Below are 23622 nucleotides of genomic sequence, written 5' to 3'. Positions count from 1 at the left end.
ATAACGTTTACGCAATGTATAATCTAAATGAAAGAGCTTTGCTGCCCTCTGTTGGCCAAGTTTTGGTGGCAAAATATTATACACAATGTGCTTGTGTCATTATTAACTAATAAGTATAAAACAAAAATACCATGAACTGGACAATTTTAAAGAGTATCATATGGGTTTTTAATGGCCAGTACCTACAAATCAGGTTGGCTGATGGCCAAAATAATACCAATATATTTATATGATATAATTTAATTAAAACAAATTAGATGCAAATAAGGTCTCTGAAATTAATGACAATTTATTTTGAACAATATTTACCCAAAATGTTTACTCTTTGTGTGCATTATCCATTAACAAGGCAGTCAGTGGATTTTGAAACTGACAGAAAGGCGAAGTAACACTTCTGATTTGCAAATGCTCTCATTGTCTTTAGCAGTCTAAATTTAACAGATGAATGGATCAGTTCAGAATTAAATGCTTTGCACAAGTCCTTCATAAGATGTGACATCAGTCATCAATTTCTACCAACAGCAGTGTTGGCATTGACTGAGAATTCATCATCTGCAGAGACATTTCTATCAATCAAACCTCCCTTTAATGGCTTTTTCAACTCTAATCAGCTCCTTGTGGTGGAGGTATAAAATAATGCAAAAGAGTTTGATAAATTAAGTGTGCCGTTACCTAACCCTGTTATCAAACTGTGCTGTATTTCAGAGTGTGATACTACACTGCCCTCCTGTGGCAAAAACACACTCAAATTACAGTAACAAGGTCTGATTTAGGCATGGGCGACATGGGCAGCCCCCTGGAGCAGCATCCCACAGATAAGTAGGTGCCCTGAACTCCACCAGCCATCTCATTTCCAACCACCCACAAACCCCCAGCTGCCCATGGCGCCATCCAAGCTAGAACCGCTACTGGTTATCACACAGTATATGTGTAAAAAAAACAATAAACAAAAAAAGAGCCCTTGAGCTCATTGCATTTAACTAAGAAAAATACTTCTGGATGTTTTTTCTTTAAAGAGTTGCAATTATGAGATCTAGACAAAAACTAATAACACAGTACCAAAAAATAAAAAATAAAGATACTTAATTGTTGTCCTGTTGCTTAAAATCAGGTTAAATGTGTTATTTGTACTAATACAACAGGCACTTAAACTATAAAACAAAAGCTGAGTCTCAGGGAATTCCACATTTTCGAAACAATAAAAAGTTTTTATGCAAACATTTACTTTTAAATGGGCCGAATTGTGGAAAACTGCTCCTACATAACCTTGGTTCCCTGAAAGGAGGGAACAAGACGCTGCATCACAAGCTGATCCTATGGGAAAACCCTTCATGGTGCAGGACTTGGAAACCCTATACCATCACACCAATTTGACTGGCTGGTGAACCTTAGCGCTCCACCTATGCTGACGTCATTGTGAGCATACACTGTAAGCTGAAGTCAACTTTACACCATCAGGATTTTTCAACTGAAGGGAAGGAGAGTGTGTATCTCTTGTCCCATGACAGCAAAAAATCAGTAGCTGTGGCACTACGGCACAGCTAAACAGAGCCTCGTTCCCTCCTTTCAGGGAACCAAGGTTATGTAGTAACCGAGAACGCTGCGTCAGAAGCTGACGCTATGGGAGCCATATACCATAACACTGTAGCACTGATATGCAATGCCTACTAGCCATTATAGAGTAGTCAAAAGCATTGCTGTTACCACACCTTTGTATTGAGAAATAGGAAGATAGGTGGAGCAATAAACCAACGGCTCGATGCCAAGATAGAGACACTAGCCAAGTCCAAAAAACATTTATCCAGATAATATTTTTGTTAATATTTTTATTAACTACATTGTAGCATTTGGTTATATTATATTTTGTGTTCTCTCAGACCTGATTATCTTAATAAATATATAACATCCATCCCTCCTGCACTTCTGGCTTCTAGCTGAGGAGGCTTTTCAAACAGACAGGTGCATATGAGCCGATGGGCATGGAAGTAGGCTATAGCACAGGGAGTGATAGTGTTATTCACTAGGACAGTAGATTTTGAATGAAAGAAGTGAAGGGTCAGGTAATTTAGCATGGGAGCATGACACCAAACTGATGCGGAGCGAGAAGCGGAGTGACCGTCTGTGCACGTTTATGGCGCGAGCATCCGGCATCCTGCCACGGACTCGGCAACATCTGCACAACTGGCGGCACGAAACAAATGATGTTCGGCGAAATTCAAATGAAGATCAAAATACAATGTATGTATTTGGAACTAGTCTTTTATCAGATGTCATCAAAAAAAAACAGGAACTCTTCGCAGGGGTATTTTTTGCCACCATATTTTGAATTTAGGGGGCATGTTTGCCTAGAGCCCCCTTTAATTTCCGTGCTTGGATGGAACACTAAAGAGATGGAGATGATGAGAGATGTAGCAGGTGTTTAAGTGTCTCTCTTCACCATGCAGCTGATACACAAAGCATTTTTGCTGTATTTCATGTCAAATGTGCTGCATTACGAGTGATGATGGAGCGCCAAGATATGAAAGTCATCAGAACTATAGATCGCTCCAACGTCACGATGTTAGCATGAATGTTAACAGCTTTGTTAATTATAAACAGGAGTGATAGTTTTATCGCAACACTTGCTAACGGAGATGCCATTTGGATGTCCAATTTGTTTGGAAAGGTTTATAAATCTATAACATCTTAAATTCAATAACTAATTCAATCACACTAAACTGCTCAACACGCTGCTGCGTGGCGGAGAGGGAGAGATCCTCACGCATCTTCTGGAATTACAGTTTGATACAAAAACAAGTTTATTAGTTTGATTTGTTAATTTGTATTTATAGGTTTAATAATTCACAGCTGGACTGTAAAGTGAATAAAGGTGAGTGGGAATGTTCCGCTCTACGAACGTGGAACTTGTGGGAATTATTTAAATTGTGAATTTTGCAGTCCCGGCCAAATTTCAGGCCCTGTCATGGAAGGAACGATTCTTGTGGGCTAAGCCCCGGATGTCACTAAATCTAGCGACATGGTAGTGAAACATTGGCTTTGGACGTCCTCCAAACTAAATCAAACTCTGGGTTGCGTTGACCTCTGCTGGAAGTTTTCTGGTACTACAGGACTTGATCTTCACACTTCAATATATTTGAAGCGCAAACTATCATTAAAATAGTAAGATGTACACAAAAATAACCGGATTTGTTATCACTCAGTGCCTACACAATACCGAATAATTCTGATTTATCATTTATATACTGAGTTGTGGAAAAGACTTCTCATTTGCTGGTCTTTCCATAAATACACAATGTAAATATGTGAGGTAAGTGCTCCATAGCTTACAGTCCCACAAAACAAGAACTTAAAACAATGGAAGCTGAACATCTAAGCCATCACATGAACACATAACTATAAAAGAGACAAACTAACAATTACAACCACTAAAAATACTGCACAAATACTGCACAAGTGCATTCCTGGCTGTAAACATATTTTCTGTACTGGTACAAACTGAAAGACCAGTTTAAAAACAGAACAAATATTAATTGCACTGAAAAATCAAGAAAGACAGAAAGAAGAGAAAAAAGACAATCAATCAAAGGTAAAAAGATCAAATGATTTACAAATATCAATGGTTTTGATAGCCTTCTTATTCTGCGACCTAGAAATAGTTTTAAAGTACTGTTGTAGTTCAGTACGCAAAACATACAAAATGGGTTTCTGCTTAGAAAATTTACATTTCTGTACATAAAACTTTGTTAACAATATAAAAATAAAACAAAAACAGTAAAACATCCTTATCTCAGGCAATAAAACAAATCTGAATCAGACCATCGCCTTTAATTCATATCAACATGTTTTATGTGCAAATATTTTATTCAAAAATATTCAAATCACTGTCCTTTGTCTTCTTTTTGTCTCCATATTTTTGTATTTTTCACTAAATAAAAGCACCAAAATAAATTGTACTAACATCGTAGCTTACTGTAGATAGTGTTTGTAAAGTGTTGTCCAACACTGTCAAATGTCAGTAATTTGGATCTGAATGAGTACAGTCTGGTTGTAGACTTTTGATGTCTTGGTTGTGAGTCTTGTAAACTCACCTGATTTGTGGGCTGATCGTAGACATGTGAGTGAGGCATTAAGACGAGCACACTCTTCATCACTCGCTCCAAACTTCTGCAGCGACTCGCACACCTGCTCATCAGACATGTCCAACAGAGCCTCAAGGGTTAGCTCACCTGGAGTGATTTCCTGAAACAAAGACACAAACACACAACGCATACAATTACTAGTAAGGCATTTAGCTGACACTTTACTCCGAAGTGCCTTACAATACACTTTTACTTTGCAGGGTTCAACCGTATACAGCCTTTCCGTTATGCGAGCAAGATCTTTAAAGGTGTCATGTCATGAAAAATTGTATCTTGATCTTTTTAAATAAAAGATTTCAATGAACTATGGAAACATACTATAGGTTTCAGTGCTCAACACTTTTTTCCCAGTCCAAAAAGGCCATTTATTCAAACTAAAGCCCGGTTGTATTTTCTTAACACATTTGTTTCTTTACATTTATCGTGCATTTTCTTTAAAATTTATTTTAATGACTATTTTACTTTTAATAAATTTACTTTAAAAGTCTGTAAACTTCTTTAGTTAAGATTCACACCACTCCGATTTTATAAAAAAAAAAATTTTTTAAATGTGAACAATTTATATTGATAAGTATTTATGGCATGTTTTAATCCAAATACAATGTAGTATGCATGTATCTGCATGTATTTTAATGCAGATACAATTGGATACAATTATAGAAATCTATGTCATGTTTGTGCATTATCCATAGGGAATTTGCAAGCGCGATATAGCCTATATGAATTTTCGAAATTTTGCGTGGTCAATAGTTTACTAATCTAGAGGAGAAAGACGTTCTATAACCCACCTTTTTTGTTTTCCCCAATGTGAACGGAGAAGTTTGTATTTTTCGGCCCACAAGTCTTTTTAATTTCCACAATGAATATTTGCTTGTGGTAGCTAATTATTACTGTAGGTTATCTCCCGCACTCGTGTTCATTCTCAACATCTGTAATTTTTGGTATTTGTGATCAGGCTGTCTTATTATAGGCCTATTTGACAAAATCCATCTTTCTTTTTATATGTTAGCCTATGCTCTTGATGGAGTGGTACTGGAGCAACGGAAATGCTGATGTCATGACTTCGTGGTGGGCCTCCGTGGTGGGCAATTATCACCGTATCGCTTCTATTCCGCAATGCTCCTATAACGTGAGTCACGTTCACTGATTGGGATGATTGGGACCACAGTCTGACATAATGTCGCACATTGTGCCATAGCAATATCAATGCATTCATATCGTACAGTCTGACAAGCAACTATCTTAAAGGACTGTAAAAATCCTAGTGTATAGCAGGCTTAAGCTGCTAAAACTGCTCATTATGTAACTTTTTGACATCAGATAGATGCATACATTAAAATTTAACCACCCACATTAACACATCAACAACGTCTATTCTGCATTCAGTAACTTGGCTGATCCACATCGCACTGTAAAACGTAACATGCAATTGTAACCTTAATGATCTATTTTTTACTTGATCTAACCCTTAAAAATTACTTTTGTTGGCGTAACCTAATGTAGCCAGATTGATTAAGTCATGATAAATTATATTTCTGACTTGAATAAAACCATTTAATTTACATGTTACCACATAAAGCACATTTTAGGTTACCTTAAAAAAAATTACAGGTTGGTACTGAGGAGGAAATAAGATACTAGCATTTCTAAACACTCTAAGGGAAAGAGACAGTATATGTAACTAACAATATGTATAATTGTAACAGTTAAAGGACGGTCAAGGAGGAGGCAGGAACCGGCTGAACAGTCAACGTAAGTTTTAATAACATAAATGAACTTAAATCAACATAAACACAAACACATAGAGACACACACGCACACACACACACACACACACACACACACAGCGGCCGCATGTGGCTTTCTCTCCCTCGAACTGGCGTCTCGGCTCGTCTTTATCCCCCTCCCGGCTAATTAGCCCTCCTCGTCACACTCCTCCATCGCCCGACTCAGGCTGGGAAACCCCCGGCATGGCGTACTCCCCTCCCTTCCTGGAGGGGGGGTGTTGCCTTTCTGGCCGTGCCTGCCGTAAGGTCTTCCCCGCCTTTCTGGAGCCCTGGGAGAGACGAGAGGAGGGAACAGGGGAGAGGGAAAGAGCAAGGCGGAGCAACAGAGAGAGAGAGAGGAGAGAGAGAGAAAACTGGCTCGCCGGTCCCCGGAAACGCCTTCGCCTGGTCCTCAGCCACTCCTCTGACCTCTGGAGGATGACAGCTCGCTCCTCCCCTGGTGGTCGGCAGCGAGTCCTCCGACCCCTGGCTGACGGAACGGCTCTCCCCTTTCTCGGCGGACGACAGCGTTTCCTCCAACTCTCGTCGGCCGGCAGCGACCCCTCCATCCCCAGGCAGATGGCCGCGGCTGCTTCCCTGTCAGGATGGCAGCGGCGAGGACTCCGCAATAGCGCATCCCTCCTCCTTCCCGGGTTTCGGCACCACTGTAACAGTTAAAGGACGGGCAAGGAGGAGGCGGGAACCGGCTGAACAGTAAACATAAACTTTAATGATATAAATGAACTTAAAACAGCATAAAACATCTGGACACAGATACACATGCAACGCGGCCACATGTATCTCTCTCTCTCGAACTGGCGTCTCCGGCTGCCCCTTATCTCGCTCTCCCGCTGATCAGCTGATTCAGCGCCAGCCGTGCTCCATCACAGCCCGGCCACGCCCTCCTCCTCATCACACTCCTCCACCACCCGATTTAGGTCGGGGCACCACAAGTCTGACTAACCCGGTCTCTCTCCCTCGAACTGGTGCCTCCAGCTCGTCTTTATCCCCCTCCCGGCTAATTAGCCCAATTTAGGGCCGGGCGTGTGTCCTCACGGCCCGCCCCGCCCTCCTCCTCCTCGTCACAATAATATATGGGATACATTTGCCCAACTTTGTGCTGACTCCCAGCATCAAAAAGAAGTGGCTGATGTGTATTTTTAACAAGATGCTTTGATCCTACCAATTTGGCAAATTTTCTGCCACACATTCCATAAAATGCCCTTTTCAGTTTTCAGCCAAAAGAGAACACAAATAGAACATATTTTAAACAGAACGAAAATGTACTAATAAAAATTATTTATTTAAGCAATAAAAATACTAGTAATAATGATAATAATAAATAATCCTAAATAAATAAGCATTTTTAATTTTTGGTGTACTATTGAGTATTAAAGGAATATTCCAGGTTAAGCTCAAGTGACAGCATTTGTGGCATAATTTTGATTACCACAAAAAATAATTTCGGCAGTGAATGGGGCCAATCCATAAATGTCAAAACAAGACATAAACAGTATGTGTGTTAACATGATTTTAGTTTACTAAACTTGTTCAGTGTAAAGTTATATCTAATTTTACAACTTCACTATAAGTCTCACTGTACTAGTCAAAATTATTTTTTGTGGTAATCAACATTATGTCTAGTGACACCCCTGAAATGGTCTACTGACACCCCTGTTTACATTTAAAAGAAAATGGATGATATAATTGACAGAAAATAGGCTGCCTTTAAAGTTAATGTGACATGCACACACACTCTGTACAGTGAAACCAGAACTCCTCTACCAAGAGGAAGCCTACAAGGTTAGTGAAACAAAGAATTACGCAGAGGTGCACTGGCAAGGAGATTAGAGGCCATTCTTTTTGAATGGATGTCTATGGAGGAGATGCTTCAGTATGCTGAATAAACTGATTTTGTGAGGAAACAGCTCGTCTTCTTGGTAGTAACATAAAAGAAAGTATTCTAAAGAATAAATCATACAAATTTACTGTTCCCTTTTCAGTATAATCTCAGTAAAGCTGCAATTCCTTCTCCAGATCAGCAGGGGGCTTCAGCACATTGGACAGCGGCAACACTTCAGTACTGAGGACAGCGGAGCGACTAAAGCAGCACAAAAGGACAAAACTCAATCTCTTGTTCTTAAACCTCAATTAAGTCCTATACCTCAAAACCTTTCTTAATGAAAGCTGCTTACCCAATCCTAATATTTACACTAAAAACTAACAACTTGAGTCCATGCCTGAGTCCCCTCAGCCTTCGACCTCCAAGAAGAGGAGGAAGAGTGGGAGAAAAGCTGTAGTTTTCCTGGAGCCACCAGAGGCTGCTGCAGCTCCCTATTCTCCAGAAGCGGCCTTTACTCCCCCTGCGGCCGCTCACTCAGAGGCGGCGGAGGTCCCAGTCACAGCGGTGGTCTCAACCACAGTGGTCCCAGCTCCCACACCTGCCACGGACCATGAGCCTGTAAGGATTTCCCTAGAGACCTCTAGGGGTCGCTATGTATGTTTATTGTTCATTTGTCTTTCGTTTAATTATGGATTATGTAGTTCTTTTCCTTGTCTTTGTTCATTGGTTCTTGTGTTTATTAGTTCCAGGTGTTCCTTGTTTTCTCATTATTTCTTTATGTATTTAATCCCTGTGTTCTCCTGTGTTCTTTGTCAGTTCTTGTCCTTTGCTGGATGTATTTTGTGTGAGTTTCTGTTCTAGTTGTTGTCTTGTCTGAGCCTTGCTTTGTTTTATATTTCACCTTTTCTTTAATAAACTGCATTTGGATCCACACCCTCGGTCTCAGAGACTCCGCTATATTACAAATGGCTGTAAAATTAAAGCCAAAATTAAAGCTCAGAAATAGTCAAACCAACCCATCTGGCACCAATGTGAACATTAACTAAAGCTCATGACCCATATCTGCATGATTTATGCACTGCACTGCTACCACATGATTGGCTGATTAGATAATCGCATGGATGATTGTTGGTGCCAGACGGGCTGGTTTGAGTATTTCTGTAACTGCTGATTTCCTGGGATTTTCACATACAACAGTCTCTAGCATTTACTCAGAATGGTGCCAAAAACAAAAAACATCTAGTGAGGGGCAGTTCTGCAGATGGAAACACCTTGTTGATGAGAGAGGTCAACAGAGAATTGCCAGACTGGTTTGAACTGACAGATTCTACAGTAACTCAGATAACCACTCTGTACAATTGTGGTAAGAAGAATAGCATCTCAGAATATATACAATAAGCTAAACTTATTGTATAGCATGTCCCAAACAGTCATCGTATCCATGTTCACTTTGATGGTTCCGGCGGGTTATCTTGCCAGAGCCCTTCTTATACACATTTTAAGTGTAGAACAGAAGCCCCCCAAAAGGAACCAGACTGCCAAAGATAATTGTTGTATATTAAAAGGTTAGTAAGCGATTTTATCATGCTACAGTCATGTTAGCATGCATATTGTTTACGTCTTGTGGCTATACTTTATTTTTATGTTTGCTGTTATGTTATGTTTTATGATTGTCCCCCTAAGCAAACTCTAAATGCAATGCTTGGCATTCTTATCTGTCCTTCGTGTTGTTCAATATTTCATGATCTCTTTAAACTTGTTTTTCTGCATGTTGCAAAACATGAATATTCTCATTTGGACAAGTTTCCCAAGACAATGATGTCGCTACGCTCAAACACTGGAATGACAAGGAGGAATACAAAGACAACATTACTTTGATGGCTAAATAGTGCTCATGACTAGAACACATACACTGTGGTCTACCAATGTTACTTTAACATGAATTCAATGCTCTTACTAATATATGATCAACAATTGTTTAAATTTTATGCCTTTCTTATGCCAAGGAAACATTATTTCATGATTTCCTCACCCTTGTTGTAGCACCTCTAGTGTTAATTTCACAAGGAAACAGTGGTGAAATGTACAGCGTGGCACATAAAACTCAGTTTGCATAAATTTTGTTATTGTAATGTTCATTCTATGAGACTAGGTTGCCTAAACCAGTATGACTTCACTATTCCCTTTCATTGAATGGTGACTGAAACTAACTGCTTAATATCTCCTTTTGAGTTCCACAGGACAAAAAGGTCAGGGTTACTGTGAGGCACTTCCAATGGAAGTGAATGGGGCCAATTTTTGGAGGGTTTAAAGGCAGAAATTTGAAGCTTATAATTTTATAAAAGCACTTGAATTAATTCTTCTGTTAAAGATCATGTATTATTTGAGCTGTAAAGTTGTTTAAATTGTCATTTTTACAGTCATTTTAGGATTTTAAGGTTTGCTGGCATTACGTCATCATGGCAATGAAGTTGTAAATTGGCTATTACTTTACACAGAAAAGGTTATTAAATGATTTTATCACGTTACAGTCATGTTAACACACATATTGTTTACGTCTTGTGGCTATACTTTTGAGTATTGAGTATTTTAACGTATGCTGATTGGCCCCTTTCAGTTTTTTTTAATCCCTACACAGTGTTTTGTCTTTATTCACCTCCACATACTCTTGTTAGTGGGCTAAAGCACATAACTGGTAATCAGAAGGTTGCCGGTTCAATCCCCACAGCCACCACCATTGTGTCCTTGAGCAAGGCACTTAAATCCAGGTTGCTCCAGGGGGATTGTCCCTGTAATAAGTGCACTGTAAGTCACTTTGGATAAAAGCATCTGCCAAATGCATAAATGTAAATGTAAATTTCACAGCCACCCCATTTGAACATGTAATAATTAGATCTAAAATAAAATACTTTATTTATTTGAAATGATGGTAAAAAATTTAAAATGTGTTCTGCACACAAAAACAAGATTTACTTATAATTTAAGATTAAAATTTCATAACAAAATTCCATAAAATGTTATTGAGTATTCTTTAAAAAATGTAAATGAAATAAAACTAAATATTTCAAGTTTTATTTATTTTTATTGTATATATTCAAAAGCATTTTTATGCATTATTATGTTATAATAATACAGTGTCTGGAAGCAGTGTTTTCCAGCTTGCTTCTGAAAAAAAATGTACAGTCTTGTGGGAGTTTTTAATGTTTCATACTTTTGGAAATAAATGGGGATTACCCTGTCAGCATAGAATTTCAAGAAAAATGTTACTGACATTTTCTTAAGCAAGTGCCGAGACAGAATCAGATATGGTACTCTCACTGAATTAAACAGGGCAGAATGAATTAAAAAAATAAATGACTTTTTGCTACGGCTGCCAATTGAGGTTGAATTGAGAAAATTGACCAGCCTAAGAAACAGAATTTGACATAATTACCTTAGTAATTTGGTCCCTGTAACAATAGAATCCTAGCAGTTTTTTGCTCTCCTCCATACAGGTAGGAAACAGCACTGGTCTTTTTTTTTTTTTTTTTTTTAACCGTTGATTTTCCATTTAATTTTGTTAGCTCCATGGCAGGAATGTGTTACAACATACAGTATTCTGGGGACAATAAAATTACTTTGTTTCCTTGCCAAACTTCTGATGGCAAATCAGACTACTGAACCCTCAAATGATGTAAAAGTTGCAACATGACACATGTCAGTGTTTTCTCTAGTAGTAGCAGACTGTTTGAATCTCTTATTTGATCAGCTCACATCAGAAAAAAAGGTCAGGTTATCGTTCTTACATTCTTAAAACTTAAAGCATAATTTTGCAATTATGGCCAATAAAGTTTTGTTTACTCATCATCAGCTATTTTTACTTCCATTTGACCCTTAGCAAGTGTTAATAGTGTTCCCTGTTAACAAACAGCATAGAAGTAAACTGGTGCTGATCAACTGAAGAGAACACGCATAAACAATATCGTAACACCATATACTATTGGACACTATATAAATAATTGTTTAAAAATTAAAAAGAAAACTAAAAGTATGATTCGGGACAAAAAAATGTCCAAATAAATACACACAATTGTCCGATACCTCAATAACTTCTTTCCTCATGTTAACAATGCGGAACCAGTGTCCCAGCCGCGGGAATCCATCCAGCTCAACATTCCGCTCCTGTAAGGACACTTTACACTTGTAAGAAAGCTGCCGACTAAAATACTTCACCAGTTTACCCTAAAGAAAGAAAGAAAGAAAGAAGAAAGAAAATTAAGTAATAGTAACATGGGAAGAAATGAACACAAGAAACTCTCATATATTTATTATGGCTCATTAACCTTTACGATTTTTAAACATTAGGAAGTGAAATTGTGAAACTATTCTGTAACAGTTCAAACCAGAGGCGTTGCTGGGATTGGAAGAGATAGGGGCTTAGCCCTCAGAGGACAACTGTGAATGTCATTTCTACTGGTGTTAAGATTCTTTTAAAAGAAGCAAAGAGCAAACTCTGTGTGGTCCAATGAGTTATGTTTAGATCTGTCTTTGAGTTAAGTTCTCAGTTCAAGGAACCCCTGTTACTGATGACAAGTTTAGTAACCACTTTATTTACAATTGTTTCATTAGAAAAACTATTACAGAATATACTTTTCAGTGGATAGATGCTGTATTTATGAGGTCAACTGGAATTTTGTTTGGTATCTTCCACATAAATGAATTGACTAATAAATTTAGAGAGATGTGTTTTATATAGTATGTAGCATTTTGACAAAATTAAGAAAAACAAAGATGAGACATCTTTTTGTAACAAAGATGAGATGATGAAACACTTTTCTTTTTTTTTTTTTTTTTTAGAAATTAGCCTCTCAGGAAACAAATGGTATCTGACATATGTATTAATGTTTTTGATATTATTTTTTGCTACAACAAAAACTCAGAGATTCAGTATATTGTCCATTATTTATTATTTTTGGATAAGTTTCATTTATAAGTGTTAATTTTTAGGCAAGAATCCACTCCTCCCACTTTATTTGGTTGATTATAATTCTTATGATACATTTTTATTGGACCTTAATAACAAAAAATAAAAAAAAATAAAAACAATTCAATGAATACTGTTGATATATAACCACTTACTGTATGATTGTTTCTCTCTGGCGGTTGTATTTTAGTATATTTTAGTTGTTGTATTTGTTTTTATTTTTATTTTTTTATTTTTTTATTTTTTTTGCATTATGCATTAAGCAGCTGTTGTAATTATTCAGACTGATCTTGGCATTAATAAAAATAATTAAAAAAATTAGTTCCCCTTCTGTCACTCACTCAATGTTGTGTCGATGTAGTGACACTAGGGGTCGCCCTTGGGAGCCCCAAAAGCCTCAGATCTTTGAGAAAAGGCCAATGAGAATTGGAGAGTGGAATTTGCATGCCACTCCCCTGGAAATACGTGTATAAAAGGAGCTGGCTCGCAACCACTCATTCAGATTTTTTCTTCGGAGCCGAGCGGTTGTGTGTCAGTAAGCTGTCTTCCACTACCGGTCCATTCACCTCCCAAGAAGCGTTTGCTGTTGGATATACGGTGCATTCCAGCAGCTTTTCTCTCCTTCTGCACAGATCTGTGCAGATTACGCCCCTGGGCGCTTCGACAGTGCTAAGAGAGTTTATATTCCTGCAAAGAGTATATTTTCTGTATTAGAGCAAACACATTGACGTGAACGTCTTTTTAAAGACGCGTCTTTTTCAAGATGCCTTTTCATCTTTGTGTGGTTCCTGGATGCGGTCGCTATCTCTCCGCTTCCGACGGCCACGGGCGCTGCCTCACGTGTCTGGGTCATAATCACACTGAGGCAGCATTCGTGGATGGTTCATGTTCTCGTTGCGAGAATAAGACCATGGCAACGTTGCGGTCGCGGCTTTCCTTCTTCCGGGGGAAAGCCACTCTAGCCGCCCCCTGCGCTGTGCCTTCTACCTCCGGGTACGAGGCAGGCCCGGCTGGCGCTGGAGGTGATTTGGGGGCTTCAATGGGTGCGGCTCAGCCGGGTAAATCCCCGCGGACCTCCCATTCCCCAGCACGCTCGTTTGCCCCCTGCGAGTTCCGAGAGGAGACCAGCTCGCCCCAGGGCCAGCTTAGTGTCCCTTTCGGAGCTCCGGAGCGGGATGAGTGCTCGATCGCTGCATAGGAGAGTGTAATGGCGATGTCAGATGCCGAGGACTCGACTGGGCTGCCACCTTCAGATCGGCCCGCCCAGTCTGAGGCTGATGGCGAGATGATGGCGGGCCACCGCGTGTGTTGGGTCGGAGTGGAACCTTCCACCCTCCCCTGAGCCCTCGCGGCTAGATGATTGGTTCCTGGGTTCGGGGTGCCGCTCACAGCCATGCCCCCCACCAGTCCCTTTCTTCCCGGAAGTGCATGATGAGCTGACAAGGTCGTGGAGGGCACCTTTTTCTGCCAGAAACCGACCTCCCAGCTCGTCCACTCTCACTACCCTAGATGGCGGGGCGGCCCACGGGTATACGGAGGTCCCCGGATCAGGTGGATAAGGTGGTTGCGGTGCACCTGTGCCCGCAAAGTGCAGCCACCTGACGGGATCGCCCGGCACTCCCTTCCAAGGCCTGTAGGATGACGTCATCTCTGACGGCCACCTCTGCCCTGCATGCCATGGCCCCTCCTGCATGTACACCAGGCCAAGGCACTAAAGGAACTGCACGTGGGTAGTCCTGATCCAGGTGTGATGCGGGAGCTGTGCTCGGAGACCGACCCCGACCTCGTCCCTGAGATGGACGATCCAGGGAGTGAGATGTCTGCTGCAAACCCAGAGCTGGTATCCAGACCACTCCAGACCTTGCATTTTTACGGGCAGGAGTTCCCCTGCAGCAAGTGTCCATGCATGTTGTAATTACGACAGATGCCTCCAAGCGAGGCTGGGGCACCGTGTGCAACGGGCACGCAGCCGCTGGCTCCTGGACAGGAACGCGACTGTGTTGGAACATCAACTGCCTCGAGTTGCTGGCAGTATTGCTCGCCCTGCGGAGGCTTTTGCCGTTGATCCGGGGCAAGCATGTGTTGGTCCGGACGCGCTGTCATGGCAGGTGACGCTCAGGGGAGAGTGGAGACTCCACCCCCAAGTGGTCCAGCTGATTTGGAGTTGGTTCGGCAAAGCACAAGTAGACCTATTTGCCTCCCGTGAAACCTCCCACTGCCCACTCTGGTATTCTCCGGCTGCGCAAGTATGCGTTCCCCCCAGTGAGCCTACTTGCACAGACCCTGGAAGGACGAGGAGCAGGTCACCCTCATGGCCCTGCATTGGCCCACCCAGACCTGGTTCTCAGACCTCACGCTCCTCGCGACAGCCCCTCCCTGGCGAATTCCCCTGAGGAAGGACCTTCTTTCTCAGGGATGGGGCACCATCTGGCACCCGCGCCCAGACCTCTGGAACCTCCACATCTGGCCCTTGGACGGTACGCAGAAGACCTAAGTGGCCTACCACCAGCAGTGGTAGACATGATCACTCAGGCCAGAGCTCCCTCCATGAGGCAGCTTTATACCCTGAAGTGGCATCGGTTCACGAATTGGTGTTCTTCCCGAGCTAAAGACCCTCAGAGATGCGCAGTCGGGTCAGTGCTTTCCTTCCTGCAGGAGAGGCTGGAGGAACGGCTGTCCCCCTCCACCTTGAAGGTGTATGTGGCCGCCATAGCGGCACACCACGATATAGTGGATGGTAAGTCCTTAGGGAAGCACAACCTGATCATCAGGTTCCTGAGAGGCGCCCGGAGGCTGAATCCTCCTAGGCCACGCCTGTTCCCCTCATGGGATCTCACCATGGTCCTCCTGGGCCTTTGCGGAGCCCCCTTTGAGCCGCTAGAATCAGTTGAGTTGAAAGCCCTCTCCTTGAAGATGGCCCTCCTGATTACGCTCACCTCCATCAAGAGGGTCGGGGACCTGCAAGCGTTCTCTGTCAACGATACCTGCCTGGAGTTTGGTCCGGGTGACTCTCACGTAATCCTCAGACAGCTACCTTGCTGGCTTTATCAAACGTAAAAATATTTCTAATATCTAGCTCTTTAAAATTTCCAAAAACATTGTTTCGTTACAATGTACGTGTAGTTATATATACATTTATAAAATATTTAATTGAATAACTTCATTTAATTTCCCCCAAATAATTTCTAACTATAGCTTAAACTTACCATGTCACATTGTAAACTGTTCACAATTAAGCACAGAAGTCAGACATACAATCTCAGTTTCGCTGAACAGTGGATAATACCTGGTTTTGAATTAATATTACCTCATCAGGTCTTTGAAACTATGATGGTTTGTTGAAACCTGCAAAGTGACAACAGTCCCATCTACTGTCTGGTACAGGTAATATTCAACAGCTTGCTATAAATGCAAGGGCTTTAAAACCCAGCTGTTGATCGTCTTTTCAGTGAACTGAATGAACGTGTATGCGATAAACTACCACGGCCAGCACCCATTGCTTTTCATTACAGAAAGACGTGCTACTGGCAAACAAACGTGTGTGAATCTTCAAGAAAAGATCAAGGGCTTGGGACAATACATCTGGGGCTTAAGCCCCCAAAGCCCCCCACCTCGCAACGCCCCTGGTTCAAACAATTCTGAAAGAATTTTTAAAAGCAATTCTCATGACAATTAAGCAAACAAGGTAACTGTTTCTTTTATAAGGCAATGTTAAAAAAGTAAAGTATGTATAGTTGTGTAGCAGATATGCAGCCGTAAGCAAACTCTAAATGCAGTGCTTGGCATTCTTATCTGTCCTTCGTGTTGTTCAATATTTCATGATCTCTTTGAACTTGTTTTTCAGCATGTTGCAAAACATGAATATTCTCATTTGGACAAGTTTTCCAAGACAGTGATGTCATTGCAGTGTTTTTGCAGAGCAACAAGGAGGAATACAAAGACAACATTACTTTGATGGCTAAATAGTGCTCATGACCAGAACACATACACTGAGGCCTGCCAATGTTACTTTAACATCAATTCAATGCTCTTATACTAATAAATGACCAACAATTGCTTGTTTAAATGTTATGCCTTTTTTATGCAAAGGAAAAATTCTTTCATGATTTCCTCACCCTTGTTGTAGCACCTCTAGTGTTAATTTCACAAGGAAACAGCGGCACGTAAACTCAGTCTGCATACATTTTGTTATTGCAATGTTCATTCTATGAGACTAGGTTGCCCAAACCAGTTTGACTTAACTTTTCCCTTTCATTGAATGGTGACTGAAACTAACATACTGCTTAATATTTCCTTTTTAGTTCCACAGGACAAAAGGTCTAGGGTTTGGAACAATATGAGGATGATGTTGATCAAATAATATGTGACTCAGTCACACTTTTTATGTGCCAAAGTGTGTAAGTGCACTACAAAATGCACAACATGCAGCCAAACATGGATTTATTGTGTCCTTATGGACTGTCCGCAAACGAGCTGTAAGCATCACTTTGTGCTCCGTTACCTGAGGAATTTCCGACACTTTTAGCACAAGAGCAGAATGGCATTAGACCAATCATCCTGTAATGGGATGTCATCAAGATGCATGTCGAACTAAATAAGAATCAGTTATTTGATCATTTCAGCCATATCAGTGTATTGAACATGGTCCATCCACATCTTCAGTCTGTTCAGTTTCATTTGTGTAGAGTTGATCTCCCATGGCAACACTGTTTCCTGAATGTTAGGCAAACAATGTGCATTGTCTGCGGGTTTCAAAGGTTGAGGGTCACCTGAAATTCAAAGATTAAAGCCCACTCAAAGTTTTCAATTCACTCTCTGGACTAAATACGCTTTCAGAACTGAAAGAGGACTGACCTAAATCCTGGAAAACTCAATTATAAACTCTTTACATTACATAATGCACATGCCTTGGTTGTTTTGGTGCGTGTCTCAGATTTGAGCATTGAACAGTCTGAACAATTATTTTAAAGGGATAGTCCACCCAAAATGAAAGTTCTGTCATCATTTACTGATGGTAAGGAGAATGTTAGACAAAGTCATAATTCACTTTCATTGCATCGGTTTTACATACAATGAAAGCAAATGGTAACTGAGACTGTCATTTTGCCTAACATCTGCTATTGTGTTACATGAGAAAGAAAGTGAAACAAGTTTGGAGCAAAATGAGGTTGAGTAAATGATGGCAAAAGTTTTATTTTTGGGTGAACTATTCCTTTAAATAGGATTGTGGCTTCTAAAAAGTGGCATAGCAAGAAACCTTATACAATGTAATACCTATTTACTTTCACACACACAGTTCACTCAGAAAATATATATATATATATATATATATATATATATATATATATATATATATATATATTTAACATCTACACATTTCAGTTTCATAACAAAATTACATCAAATTGAATTCATTTTTAACTAAATTAAATTAATAAAACTTAAAATATTTAGTTTTTTATGTTATTTAGTTAAAGATTACCCAATTATATTTGAAATGCGTAAATCTTAAAATTATTTAGTGTATAAGGGTGTTACTTCAACTTCTGGCAATTTCATTTCACGAACAGATTACAACTTTTTTTCTTTTTGTTACATGGAGGTCTCATTAAAACTGTATTGGAAAATTTGTATTATTATTTCTTTTCATAATTAAATATAATACAATTTTTCAAATCCATAAGAAAAATACAAATTATTAGTTTCAAACTATGATAATAATAATAATTATGGTGTCACTTCCACCACACAAAACATTTTGCCCCTAATAAAGTTTTTTTAAGTGTACACAAGTAAGTGTACTTGTTTACCAAGTCAACAAAAGTGTCAGGTGAAGAGTATACTTGAGATGAAATATGAGAGAAGTGATGTTTAAAAAAAAACACTTTGAAGTTAAAGGTAAAGGAAATTTCAAGATATATATCACATTTGAATATTTTTACTGGACATAATTTCCATCAAGCTGTAATTTCGCCAATATCTAAAAGGTCTGCCAACATACAAGATCACCTCTAATGTCACACCCTATTACTATAGCCTGAGCCACAACAAGAAGTGTCATGGAGAAATTCCTCATGGCAAATATTGTTGTGAGCCAGCATAACAGCACACAATCATAATCAGAAGTATAATGTTATACTATAAGACAATAAATAGGAAGGAATTAAATAAGTTGCATAAGATAGAGATGAGTGATGGTGTCAAAAGTATAGGGCCTACACATAAAACTGCCTAAGCAGGGACCACTTAAAAACTTCATGTGAATTCAGAAAAGGCGGGATACAGACGCAGTCCTATGCAAACTAAAGCAATATTTAAGGATAATGGAACCCAAAGATCCTGGAATATAAAAGCAAAACAACTGACTACTGTATATGTGGTTTAGAGGTATGCAATAGTGACAAGTGAGTAGGTTCAAGACTAGAAGCATGAATCAGACTTTTTGTAGAGAGAAACGGACCAAAATCCAAGGCAAAGCAATATTTAAAGCCTATAGGACGTTGAAAATTAGAGCAATAAAAGACAAACTGACTATTTACAATTGGGAGGTTACCAGTGCCAAAAACAAATGGGGTTTAATACACCACCCCTTTCCTATAGGGGAGACCGGGGCTAGTTGTCACACAAGGAAGTTGTCACAAAGGCTATATCTCAGTATATGGTTTTGAGTCAAAAGGACAATTGCACAAACGTTTGTTCTCTCTAGCAGGGGTTTTGCTTGTTGGTTTCAAAAACCTAGCTCAAAACTGTCTTAAATTTGAATAATGTATGAATATCATATATTTTTAATAGCTGTTAGGTAAACAGAGATATTTGGCTTACTTTACATGTCAGGTCGAAGCAGGTTGTAATGTGTTTTACTGTACAACTTTACATTTTCTACTATTTCTTTTATTCAAAACAATGGTCTGATATTTTAAATACTTTTTACTTTTTTGCTGTTTTATGAAAAGTTTTGTTCTTTACTGTTAAACTGATTAAATGTATTTGTAACCATTGTAATTGTGTACAGTTAATTCATTACAATTTCTAATAGCCAAAACAATGGTCTGATCATGTACATCTTTTACATTTTTGCGGTTTCATGAAACGTTTTATACTTCATAATTGTTCAACTGATTACATGTATTTGTAACAACTGTAATTTTATACAATTCATTAATTACAATTTCTTTTAGTCAAAACAATGGACTGTAAAAAACATTATTTAATTTTAATGCTAGAATGTAACAATCCACTGGAATGGAATGTAAAAAATGTTAGATGTAAAAAGGATCATTTTACCATGTAATTAATGGTAAAAATGTATATTAGGCTATGTTTAACAAAAGAATACATGCATTTTTATTATTTTGTTTTTACTGTAAACTATTTTTAAAATTACGGTGAAAAACGATAATCAGGCATTGCCAGAAGTCCCTGTGTGAGCCATCACATTTTATGAGAATAGTTATGTTTCTTCTTATATTTAATATCACTTATGTACATTGGGGTGTTCTGTGTTATATTTTACGTTGATTAGTTATTGTTTATTGCATTATTTTAGTGTCACATGTGTTATGGTGTTTTGTGTTTGTGTGAGTAACACTGTGCACGGTCTCTTGGTCATTGCTCCTGCAAGGGCCACTCTTGATGAACTTTAAGTCATCGTGTGGCTTTTTGTAGTTACTACGGTGATTAAAAGTACATGTTAATGTAAAAAGCAAGACTTTTACAGTTCCAGAAGGTTAGTATATCAAGTTTAAAATATACAGGCATCAAAATTACATCCTGTAAAGTCTGAAACTCGGTCACCGTATTTTTTACGGTACATTTCTGGCAACCACAGCTGCCGGTATTTTACCGTAAATTTAACAGATTGTTTTTTTTTTTTTTCAATAACCTTTTACATTTATACTGTTTTATGAAACGTTTTGAATTTAGGAACTGTTAAAATGACTAAATTTCTCTGAAAAGCTGTTTACGTAATGCTTATTTAATGGCAAATTCCCATTGTGATACAGTAACTGTGAGACAACATGCCCCACTTTAGGATTAAATAACAGTTGAAATGTTCAATGGCTATTTTGTAGCCAAGACTTCTTATGTGTCTATACAGACATGGACTTTAAAAAATAAACCTACCCAAAATAAATAAATAAATATTAACTGGAGTAAAAAGAGTGAGAACTAGCCAAACTCTACTATACTGATGGCTTTGTCAATTGATAAAAATAAAAATGGTCAATTTCTTTTTTTAAGGTTTTACATTTTTTCCGAGTTAATTAAATATACTGTCAAATAAGAGTTCATTTTTGGTCAGCAATTTTATGAAGGTCTCATTTTCTGTCATTAAATTAGATTATTGCTATATACATTATACAGTATCGGCCATCCTGCTCTCTAAATATCGGCATCATCATCAGTCACTGAAACCCCTAAATTGATCACTAGGAGCTATATACAAATCACAACCTGGCATTATATCACAACACAATATCTGGGCCATCAGTTCTTGTTACATAACGAAATTTAGAAACATGTCATGTCTACGTTCGGCTGTTTTCGTGATACGGATGGTTTGAAAAGGAGGACACACATTCATGTCAACAATAGGCCCCTTTCGGTGTCCATGTTAGCAGCGCGAGCACACGAGCCACCTTCTTCACCACCTGCAGAATGCGCAAGCTCGCGCCTCTCACTGCTGCAGCGCGAGAGCTTCATTTATTACGCCGCACGCGAAAGCGAATAATCCCAACACAGTCATTCCCCGAGATGCAACTTTCAACTTAACCCCATTTAAAACTGCAAAAATTATTAATGTGCATGCGCGCGCGCGCACATACACTCTCGTGACATTTAAAGAAATGCAGGGGGTATCTGGGGTGCAATTCACATTTGGGCTCAGGGAAATGGATGCATTTACTTACCTCCAGCGTTCGGATTTCTTTTTGTGTCAAGTCGTTGGATGTGGCACATTTGGTCCTCAAACCTTCCAAACTGGAGATGCTGATGTCAATCATGTTTTGCACCAGTTCGCACTGCTGCAAGGCTTTTTGCAAACTCAAATGATGCTCGTCGCTTTTAGTCATGTTCTCCTCGTCCATAATTTGTGAGAAGTGGTCCTTTTCCTGTATGCAGGCTACTTTTTTCCTCTGATCTGATTAGAACACTTTAATAGTAGGCTACGCACATATAGGTGAGCGTCAATTACATTTGAGTAGCTCTAATAATAACGGTGTGAGTGATCATGAAAAACTACGTGTAAGGCGATTCCATTGTTGTCAGTTTTTGGATATCCTGACGGTGTTTTCATCAGGGTTGCACTGTTTGTGTTTGATACTCCAGCTTCTACCATAATACACAGATGTTGAAGGGAGGAAGTAAAAAAGAAATCAAATCAGATCCTCTCTGCGGTGGCATCAGCTAGATCCAGTGCGCGCTTGTGAAGTGCAACACAGATTGAAACATCTTTGTCACTGATGATTCAGGAGAAACAGAACGCCACGTGATATTTCTTAACGATAACGTCTGATCTGAGTGCCTATACTTCCCTTCTGGACCATCATCGGCTGCATCCCGGCGCTCCCCCAATACACCGACATGTTCACGTCAATCACATTCACAGCAGCAACAGCATCGCATCGCCGATAAGAAGGGTAAAGAGTTCTCGCGAGATAAGCATCAATGCAGTGAGCTCACTGTTTGAACTCAAATCAACCCACTGTTTTATATTGTCAAGGATTATAAAAGTATTTGAATTGAAAATCAAATTGAAATACATACCGCACCACTGCGATTCCATAGTGTGGGCCTACCATTCTGAAATTAACAAGCATCACCCTCACATAGCAGGCTGCACCTGTTAAAAAAAAAGAAAAACTGCATCAGAGAAAATTCTGACGTTTTTGTTATGATACCACAATACCATAATTACCCCTCAAAAGCAAACTAAAATGTGCAAAGAGTAAAAATGTGTAATGTTTGTCTATTGCTTCTCAATGGTGAAATGACTTATTTAAACAAGATTTGCAATTTAATGATATTTATCTGTTCTTGCTTTCACTTTTATTTATTTGTGTTTTATTGTTCATTGGTTCATTTACTTTGCAAATGAACCTGCATAAATAATCATATGTGATTTGTATTTAATTGTACTATTTCTTTTTCTTTCTTATTTTAAAATAGCTACAATTAACAAAATAATTATAACTGCTCCAATATATTATTATTGGATAATATAAATATGTCAGAAACATGTTTAAACCTTAAATGCATGGGAATCTGACCAAACACTCTTAGCCTTCACATTCGGGTCTTTATAGAGACTACAAATGGATCTTCAAAATGCCCATAGTGTAACATTTTCTAAATATTTTCAAAACAATTAGAAACTAATATAATAAAACACATTTTGATATATTTTGATGTTTTACTTTTCATATATCAAAGAGATTATGCAACAAATCAGGACAAATCTAGAACAGGATTCATTTCTTTCACACTGAAATTTCATAAGATGCACATATTGAGCTACACATAACACATAAGATAAACATAAGCTACACATAAGCTACACATAAGTAGCACATGCACAACTTACCTAATTTCAGTAGTACACCCAAATGACAATAGTCAAATCATGCTGTTCATGTGTTAAACTTGCTATAATTTACTTCTATGTTGTTTATTCATCAAATAGCAATGTCAAATGTAAATCAAGTCAATCACTGAAACATCAGCACCACCCTGAGTAACAAATAAAATGTATAGTATGTATGTGTACGCATATGGGACACTGATAATTCACCACTGTTGCACAGAAAATCATCGTGATATAGTATTTATTTCTATAAACATATTACTCATTTCTCTTGTTATAAACAAAGAAATAGATATCATGTAATAGTAAACATATATAGATATGAAATC

The 23622-nt window shown here is 38.9% G+C and overlaps 1 protein-coding gene across 4 annotated transcripts in view; it reads right to left on the bottom strand.

Annotated features, from left to right (window-relative positions):
* ksr2 (kinase suppressor of ras 2) overlaps positions 1 to 22530 on the bottom strand; it is a 159740-nt gene extending 137210 nt beyond the window's left edge. For 3 of the 4 annotated variants that reach the window (XM_051692665.1, XM_051692650.1, XM_051692656.1), the window contains exons 1-3: positions 21621 to 22301; positions 11829 to 11969; positions 4089 to 4239 (exon numbers count right to left, since the gene is read on the bottom strand). In XM_051692665.1, coding sequence (XP_051548625.1) covers positions 4089 to 4239; positions 11829 to 11969; positions 21621 to 21797 — 469 coding nt within the window. In that variant the 5' untranslated portion in view covers positions 21798 to 22301. Of the gene's footprint in view, positions 1 to 4088; positions 4240 to 11828; positions 11970 to 21620; positions 22302 to 22476 lie in introns of those variants that run through there. The other variant, XM_051692674.1, reaches the window with a different exon arrangement.
* Between the last annotated feature and the right edge of the window lie 1092 nt (positions 22531 to 23622).

Source organism: Myxocyprinus asiaticus, chromosome 4 (genome assembly GCF_019703515.2).
Source record: "Myxocyprinus asiaticus isolate MX2 ecotype Aquarium Trade chromosome 4, UBuf_Myxa_2, whole genome shotgun sequence".
NCBI lineage: Eukaryota > Metazoa > Chordata > Actinopteri > Cypriniformes > Catostomidae > Myxocyprinus > Myxocyprinus asiaticus.
Note: the sequence above shows the minus strand (reverse complement) of the source record. Positions and strands in the feature narration are given on the sequence as shown.